A 9427-nucleotide genomic window follows, 5' to 3' on the forward strand; every position below is an offset into this window, starting at 1 on the left:
GCCTGAACTTTGCCCCATAGGGAAAGGGGGTATGGCCTGGCCCTAATCCAGCCATGGGAGGAGAGAGGATGTGGTTTGACCCTGTGGGGTTTGGGGTTTAGGAATTTGGCAATGAGGAGGGTGGATGCATTAAATTGCTACCATACCCCTACTACCAAATATCCCAACCCACTGGGATTCCTGCAAACCAGATGCGATGGCTCTGCAGGTCGGAGGCTGAGCATGCCTGCTCTAGGATGTAGGCTTATGCACTAATTGGCCATACCTACCTCCACCAAGCAGTCAGAACAGCACCTCAAAGTATCTTGGGCATAGCTTCGTAGTTGTTATATATATTGCTTTCTCTTTGCAATTGTAGCTTGTCTGCCACTTCGAAAGATTCCCCAGAAGAAAGTCCTATCAGCAGCCATTTTCCCTCATGTCCTTCCCACCAGGGTTATAAACAGTGTCCACCTAAATACTGAAATCAGGCTAAAATATAGCAAGCATCTACTGTGTTTATGATATTAGGCAGATGCCACCATTATTCATGATTTAAAAAGAACTGTTCAGGAACAGAAGAAACTATCACACATTCCCTGGGGCAAGGAAGAAAAACTAATCGCTGTCTGGCTCTCTTGCCATTTCAGCCTAAATACTGCCTCTGCACCTCTAATGACATGCTTGAGATCCTCAGTAGTTAGCATAGTAGGCTATGCAGTCAGAGAAAAATCTACTGGGGGGGCAAAAACTAGCGTTCCAGAACATAACAAGGGGGTGGGGGGGAAGGAGCACGTGCAGAAAAATTGGGGAGGAAATAGGCTTTAAAAAAGGGAAACTAAACAGGGTTAGGTAGAAGAAACCAGTGAAATAACTGAACCTTAACATTAACGATGCCCACATTTTATCCTCTTGTCTAATACTAAAAGTTAGAGAGGAAACAATAAAATATAAAAGTTCAGTGACTGCTAAGCTAATATAGAAAAGTTCAAAAATATGTATTTTAGAAATTGCCTTCTTAGAAAAATAACCTTAAAAAGAAATCTACTACTCCTTTTCTTAAAGCATCCACATACTTCTGGCGTTCACATTACATTTATTACAGTTTTTGAAAACTGGCCAAATCATCTCCAGAAAAAAATCCTACCTAACCTAGACACCATTTAATTTGTTTACCATTTGCTTTACACATTCTCTTCCTAATTTTAATTAAGGAACACTTTACAAAATATGCTCTATACATACTAATTGTGTCCAATTTAGCTGTACCTAACTTTGGCCACTATATAGGGAGAGAAGAGAATTTCAATCATGCTGTTTATCTCATCTATAAATCACATCCAGAATTACTCTTTAAAAATAAGTTTAAACTCCTGAAGTTAGCTGGGACTGCAAGTACACCGAAATGTGGGCAGCTCAATAGGCTATTCCATAAGAGACTTGTGCTGTAAAATGCTTGCAATGGACAAAGTGGGATGCTAGAAAGTAGGGGGAAAAAACCTTATCTGACCATTTTTTTTTAATGCAAAAGTACTGAGGAATTGATGTTCTGACGCAGAACAACCATCTGCTAATTTTGGAACAGTGGTAGATGCTTTGAAGTTAAAAGCCGAAACTAGTTTCCCATTACAAACCAAGGCCCTAGTCCTGCAAAGGTGATGTCTTCTTCCTGACTAAAGTCAAAATGTTCTGCCTTCAAGTAGGAGTTAACAGAATCTGGGCCTATATTCTCAGCTACACATACTTTTTTCTCCCAAACTAAATACAATTTTGCCTGATAATCTCACTCAAGGGTAAAGATTGCTGAGAAACTTAATAAAAAAGGAGTTCCCAAAATAAACCTTACGTTTACTTTCATACTTTTTTAGGTCAATGGACTAGACACTCATTGTACTGGTTTGGTGAGAAGTAAAATATTTAAGAGAGTTTGGGGAGGAGGGAAGGCATAAGCAAGAAAAGGAAGATGGCTGATGGGGAAGGAATTTGGGATAACCCACACTAAAGCAAATGCAGGAAACAAGAGGAGAGAGAGAGAGAAAAACAAACAAAACAAAACAAAACAAAAAAAGAGACAGGCCTTGAAAGTAAAATGAAGTAGTGTTTGTGCTGCCCAGATTAGATAGGCACCAGATTCAGAAAACATGGAAGAAACAGGAAACCAAGGCATTATAACACAACTTAAAAAAGGCATGTAAGTTAAACATCTATCTCCACCTCCCACAGGGTTAAAGCTTGCCTCAGCCACTTATTTTTTACTGGTGTAACAACACATGTGACCATGAAGCATTTATGTATATAATAAATAACTTCGAAGTTTAGTTATTGCATAAAGGCCATGTTCTGTCCTTGATTTTCAACAGACATTCCACCAATCCCAGGTTAGTAAATCAAAACTGACCCTTTTCTTTCCTACTGGTTCTCCAGTAAATGGAAAAATTCTTTGCCAGCTGCATGCCATAAGGTGAATTATTTTTTTAAGTTTCACCCAGAATTTTCTTAGAACCAGCATTAAGTTCTGCCATGCTAAAATAATTCTTACAATTGTTTGATCAAGAAGTTCTTGCTCCCTTGTGTGTTGGAGCAGGAAGTTGAAATCTGGCAAGGTGAAGTACCAAGTCGGGGGGAGGGGGAGGAAAGAGGAGGAGGGTAGTCTTTTTCATCACAGCTCAAAATTTGGCCAAGTTATAAAACTCTATATCCATTTTAAAAATAGCAACATATATATGCTCAGGGACTTACTGGCAATTTTAGCTGTGACGTTTTAGATTCTATTCTAATTTTATCATAATATATCAAACACAAGAGGGATGAATTAATATTGCAAAGACAATTTAAATTCAGGCATTTCTTAACCTTTGAGTATTTGCTTTTGCAACTTCAATATTAGTGTTCTCTGAATGCATTTTATAAGTTTTAATATATTTATGTATTAAATATAGCATGCTGACAATGGAGAGCAAGAATCTGGCTGCTCCCCTGCTGCCAAATTTCTGGACCCATGGGGAGCCCTGCAGGCCAGACAGTGTGGCCCTGCATGCCCGATGACACCAAATTTTGAGGCAAAGCATCCACCATAGGACAAGCAGGTGATCCAGGCTGACCTGGAAAGGGTCAGCAAGTGGGCAAATGAGAACCTGATGGTGTTTAACACTGAAAAATGCAAGGTTCTCCACCTTGGGAGGAAAGACCTGCAGCATCCTTATAGGCTCAGCGGTGCTAGGCTGGCTAGCACTACAGAAGAAAGACTTGGGGGTCAAACACTGACCACAAGATGAACATGAGCCTGCAATGAGATGCTGCAGCTAGTAAAGCAAGCAAAATGCTGGCTTGCATCCATAGATGCTTCTCAAGCAAATCCCAGGACGTCATTCTCCCCTTGTACTCAGCCTTGGTGAGGCCACAGCTGGAGTACTGCATCCAGTTTTGGGCTCCACAATTCAAAAACGATGTGAAACACTAAAAAAGTAGGCAGCCAGTTGTTTAAAATCAAGGTGGCAGTGACTGATTGTACTTGTAGTACTGATTTAACTTTGTAGCTCTTGCCCGGGACAGTTCTTGCCTCCACTGGGTTTCAGTTTGACAATCTGAAAGCTTTTGTGATGCCATATCTTCAACCCAGCTTATCAAATCCGTTTGTTGAATTAAAACCTCCCTCCTTTCAAACCACGTTAAAAGCTTCATGAAGCAGATCACATTTTCAGCCACAAACGTAACTTGTTCTTCAACGTCGCCCTGTTTTAACAGATCGTGTAGTTTAAGCATGCACTTTGTGTTGAGTGCAATTTCAAGCTCCTTGCACACAAACTGCTGGTAGTATTTAATATTCCTTGCATAGTAAAGCACAGCATTAAACCACAAAATTTTACTTTGTAAGCTCTGGTTCTGGCAGAGGTGACAGCTGCATTTAGATACCTGCTTGGACTAGCAATGGACTCCATGTATCAAAGCTTACAGTCTGGCCAATGTTTGAATGTTTTTTAAAAGAGGAAACCAGTCTATCCACATCAGGAAAACATGTACGTCAGATATCACTCATTAAACAAAGAATGAATGTGTGCACTGTAGGTAACATGAACTGTATTGGGCATCATTCCATGGAGCACATTGGAGAAAGCTTTGCACATATACATTGCACTACCAGACAGAAATGCTGGGATCTTGCTAAATTCTAAGCCATAGTTTACAACAGCCTTCACTGGTTTGCGCTACACTTGAAAAAACTTAGAGCTAGTTCAACATACGTCTGTCTGAAAAACAGGCAGGTTACTGCCTTTCCAGCTCCTAGGTACAAATAAAACATGGAGTACACAGCTATCTTGTGTACCAGTCGCTTCATTTAGTACAATCAAAGTGGATTCATATTCTGCCAAGCATATTTTGTAGACTGAATGTGCAAAGCATTTACTCCTGGTAGATAATCCTGGTAAAGTATGTTTGCACATGGGAAACTGCCAGCATTTGGTACGTGCTTAAGTACCCTTAGTTTCAGGTTATCAGTTTTTTCTAAAGGTATGTTGGCAGCAATGAATGCCTCTGTGAGCTTGAATGTAGCTTCTCTTCTTGCTAAACTGCTTTCAGTGGTTCTTCGAAACAACAAGGACATTGTAATTTGTTTTTTGTTCTGACCTTCAGCCTCTGCAGCAGCCTTTTGCTTTACATGCAATTAGGACTCTAAAATGGCAATGAATGCAGTTTTTCCTCAATACATCCAGAGTCACATCGCATGATTGGGAAAAAAATACCCAAAACAAAAAAACAATTTACTACCATGTAAGGTTCCTGCAGGGAACTGCAATCCACAATTCTGAGCTGAAATGTATTTAGGTTTTTTTTAATTTCTTCTCACTTATCGTTAGACTGCAGCACTGTGTTTAACTTCTTAAAAGATGGCGCTGAAACATTTTCACTTCACTGACTGGTGCCTTTACTTAGTCTACATCACCAGCAGACAGTAACTCAAATCACATGACCTCTGGCTGCAGTGACTGTCGTACTGTCTTTGTATTCCAGTAAGCACTGGGACATTCTGAAACAGTGCATTATATGAATAATATGCTAGTTTTAGATGGATTTTACTGAAAATCGCAGGCAATGCAATAGTTCCTGATAACTGTGGACAACACTGTTTTTCACGGTTTCTGCTAAAGTGCAAAACCGCAAATTAAGTAGACCCCTTCATATAAGCAGCTACCAAGGATATCCTGAAAGTTATCTAATATGTGCTCTGCATTCTACAGTAAATTAATTCTCAAGACTAATACTGTGGACACTGAAATAGGAACAATGACTGGAAAGCAAAGGATGCCCTATTTAGCCGGATCCCACCTCACAGGACATTAGGCCTATTTCAATGGTGTCAAACACATTATGTGCATGTCCACATTATGAATTTGTACAAGCCACAGCGTATTCCAACTGTGAAAAAACTCTTCCATTTTAAAAGGGAAGTTTCAGACCATAATGGATGTGCAGAAAATAGAAAATAATGTCTTCTTAAGGCTGCCAAATGCCAGAAACAGCAAGTCAGGATTGTAGCTTTCCCTCAGCTTTAACTAGCCTCACTGAGAGTTTAGCATCCAACGACGCTTTAGATGTCAACATTAACTACTATACTGCTGATTATTTGATCAGCCAGAATAAGAAAAGCAAAGAGAAATTCAGAGAGAAGAACAAAGAGGAAAGAATGGCATAAGTTTTGATGCTCTTAAAGGCAAGTATCTTTTCTTCCTAAGTAACAACATATGCAACCATAAAGCATTCAGCAATTAATAAATAACTTAAAATTTTAGTTCTTAAATAAAGGCCATGTTTTATGCTTGATTTCTGACAGACCCTCCGTAAGTCTCAGGATAACAAAACAAAACTGACCCTTTTATTTTGCACAAATTCTCAGGCAAAAGTACAACTAGAGGTCATATGCATACAGATTCAGGTTTCTCTCTTAATAAATTACATCAACTTTTAATCAAATTCCCACTGAACTACTTTTTTGTTTTTAAATACCATTTCCCCGCCACACTTCAGCCAAGTGGCAACTTCCTTCTCCAGGTTCTTTGCAGAACTCCACGACATCTCGACAGGTTGTTTCTGGTGTAATTGGAACTTCCGTCAAAATCTGTTCATTGTTGCTCAGGAACACAGTTAATATCATCTAAAAAAGAAAAGAAAAGCGATATAGAAATAAGACACTATTGGGCAAGAATAGAAACACATCAAAATTTTACAGGTCCCTTTACAGTGCCCAATACTTGCAAGTATAAGATGTTTTCAGTTCCTTTAAATAAGTTTGCAAAAATTTTAGCCACTTGGACTAAAAGCTTTCTATGCTTGGTGTCTGTCAGATTAAATACTTGGAGAATTTTTTTTTTCTTTACTCGAAAAAATTTCTGAAAACAAGGAAAGTTCTAGCCATATTTTTAAAAAAGCCAAACCAAAAAAGCTGAGCAACCCCTTCTTTGAAATACCATAATGGCCCCATTCTTCGGCTAAAAGACTAGAAACTTGGTAAGGTGCGCATATCCTCTATCAGGGATGTAATTTTTATTCTCTTCATGCATATATACCCAATTTTGGCCAAATAATACATTTTCATCATTGTGGGCTGCATATATGCTCACTAGACTTGCTAAAGCTTAACAGTTAAAAACCACTTAAGAGTCCATCCCTCCCTCAACTAGCTTGAGCTTTTCACAGCTCCCAGTGCTGAACAGATGGGTAACTACAGCCTCCCCACAGAGCTACTGCACACGTTCCTTCCAATTTAAGGCTACAAGGCTGAAACCAGAGTTTCCCTGTAATGACTGCTCTCACACTCCAGGCTAGAGTACAGGAGGACTAGAAACAGGAAGCCTGACTCTTCTACTTCCATGACTCACCTGCTTGCACCCAGGAAGTATGAAATAAATCAATTTAAATACGGAAGGGACAAAACCAGATTAGCGAAGAAAGAGGAAGAAAAAAGGAGGAAAGGTGGGACTGGGAGATAAGGCAGGGAAGTTACTATGGCCAGCTAGACAGAGGCTGTGACTAAAAACAAGGAAAACGTTAGGGCTAGAGAAAAGTGCTAGCCCAGGATGAAAGGCATCTGAATGAAAACTCCCTGCATGACTCTCTCAATTACTCAGATCCTCATCAACAGAAGCAGAGATGATAATACTTCCCTGCCTTACAAGTCATTCTGACAATAAAACAGATTTAAAGATTGTAAAAACACTCAGATACTATGGTGATGGAAGTCACAAGTTCCTAAGCTAAAGAGAAAAAGATATGACAAGGAGTCTACCTACAATGGAAGGCTACACTGAGAAACAGTGGAGTAAGTAGACAGATGAAAAGCAGGGGTTAGGGTGGAGGGACAGGAAAGAGGGACTGGCTGGGCAAGAATGGACTGGAACCAGAAGCCAGGGATACAGAAAGGACAGGACTGAGGAACAGGGGGTAGGGACTGCCTGACCAAGAAGAATGGACTGGGACCAGGGGCAAGGAATAGGGGAGGGGACAGGGCTGAGTCAAAGACAAGAGCAGGGCAGTGGGAGTTGAGCTCAGAGGAAACAGATACAAGAATCTATACCTACTAGATAACACCACTCTTGGGATCCTAGAATAGGACCCAAGATTCCCAAATCACCCCCTACATCTATGTCAGTAGATACCTGCGAAAGCAAAGGCAATGAGGGCCTCATTTACTTTTAGGGCTGGTCCTCCTCAAGGAGAAAAATGTACAGTTCTTATTTTATCGGCTCAAGGGCCAGGGATCAATGCAACAGATTTTAGTTTCAGGTCTGTTTATGACCGCTGAAGATGTTACTATTATTTCAGATGATGACTTTTTCATTTTTTATTTAAAATGTTGAAAATCATGTACATACACTTAATATGTGCATGGGCTCATACATGTGTGCCCACACATACAAACAGAGTTAAAGGACTGTAATGAAAGTTGTGAAGTCAGGCACTCAAAAGTTAGGAACTGTCAGATTCATGCTTGTGCCTGCAACCTTAATTCAAACTCCCCTGTGCATAAGCATTGTGATACATCTTTAATTACACATGCAGACACCTTTTCCCAGAGAAGAACTTTCTTTTCAGTATACACAGTGGTTCTGCTCTGAGGATGAATCAGTAGAAGAGATTTATCTGTAGGACCCCTAACTCACTTGAGGGAATTGGAGGGTGAGTAGTGAATATCGGAGAGGATTACAGTCACTGTGTATCCTCACTTTTTCCTGATTTGGGACAATGGGGTTTGATTCTCAGAAGAGCTGAACACTCACAGGTGCAACTGAAGTCAGTAAGAGCTGTACTTGAATATATGTAGTGCTATTCAAAGTCCAAACACAAAAAAATAAGCCCCGGGAATCTCACATTTGGAACCTCAAGAGTGGACACTTCTGCTTTTTATCTCTTGATGCTTCAGCTTCCCTTCCATATCACTAGTGTCAAACTCTCCCATAAAATCACATGAGTATTTTGAAGATAAATTACTAGATACCATAGGAATGAGTGACAGAAAAACCTATGAGGAAGTTCATAACTAAATCTAGAGAAGTGCCTAAATAGTGAGCAAATAAAAAAGATGATGAAATAAGTATGACTTTGGGGAAGGGCTTGAAAGGTAAGCAGGAAAAACAGCCCATGAGGAAGTTAATAATTGTGACTTCAGAGCAGAATCTGAATGATGAGCAGAGGTAAGAGAGACTTAGGGCAATACACTGAACACTGACAGTGTTCATTAATGAGCCTCTTGAATATTACAAGATAATATTGGCTTACAAGATAATATTCAAGAGGCTCATTAATGAACACTGTTGGTCTAAAAAGACTTGTATTTCAGCATACATAAACACAAAGTGTATTCATAACACTTCAGTCACAGACCTCACATCATTTTCTAAGAAGGATATTATTTGCATAGTACCTAGAAACTGAGCCACAGTAAATCACTGATTTTTTCCAAAATGACACAATAAGCAAATGATAAAAGGTCATTAACAGAAGTTTCCTAGCTCTCAGACTCTTGTTTAAGTTCTCTACAGTACTGCTGCCCCAGCCCCCTTCACCTTCACCTCCTGCCTAAAAGCACTGTGTCTTAAGATCTTTGCAGCCAATACATTCTAGTGTCAGAGTTGGTAATCTGCGATGGTATACAAAATAGCAGAGCAAAGAAACAGCACTGCACTTGCATTTCAGACCCACACTACTGGGGACAATGATCTAAGCTGCAGCGTAAACAGGATGTAGCTACTTTTACTTGGATGGCATAATTACAAAAGTGCTTGTATTATCTGCTCTACAGCTCATACTGGCAAAGTAAAGTGGCTTCTCCAGGCACAGACATTGACTTATATAGATGTGACTGAGAAGAGATTGATGTCATATATCTTGACTTCAAAAAAGCTTTTGATCTGGTATCCCATGATCACCTCTTGGCCAAACTGCCCAGTTGTGG

The 9427-nt window shown here is 39.8% G+C and overlaps 1 protein-coding gene across 5 annotated transcripts in view; it reads right to left on the reverse strand.

Moving 5' to 3' along the window:
* PPP1R13B (protein phosphatase 1 regulatory subunit 13B) overlaps positions 1-9427 on the reverse strand; it is a 115604-nt gene that overhangs the window by 68789 nt on the left and 37388 nt on the right. For all 5 annotated transcript variants that reach the window (XM_019550785.1, XM_019550783.1, XM_019550782.1 and 2 more), the window contains exon 2: positions 5983-6130. In XM_019550785.1, coding sequence (XP_019406330.1) covers positions 5983-6130 — 148 coding nt within the window. The remainder of the gene's footprint in view (positions 1-5982; positions 6131-9427) is intronic.

The sequence above is a fragment of the Crocodylus porosus genome, unplaced genomic scaffold (genome assembly GCF_001723895.1).
Source record: "Crocodylus porosus isolate Cpor-Errol unplaced genomic scaffold, CroPor_comp1, whole genome shotgun sequence".
In the NCBI taxonomy this organism is placed as follows: Eukaryota; Metazoa; Chordata; order Crocodylia; family Crocodylidae; genus Crocodylus; species Crocodylus porosus.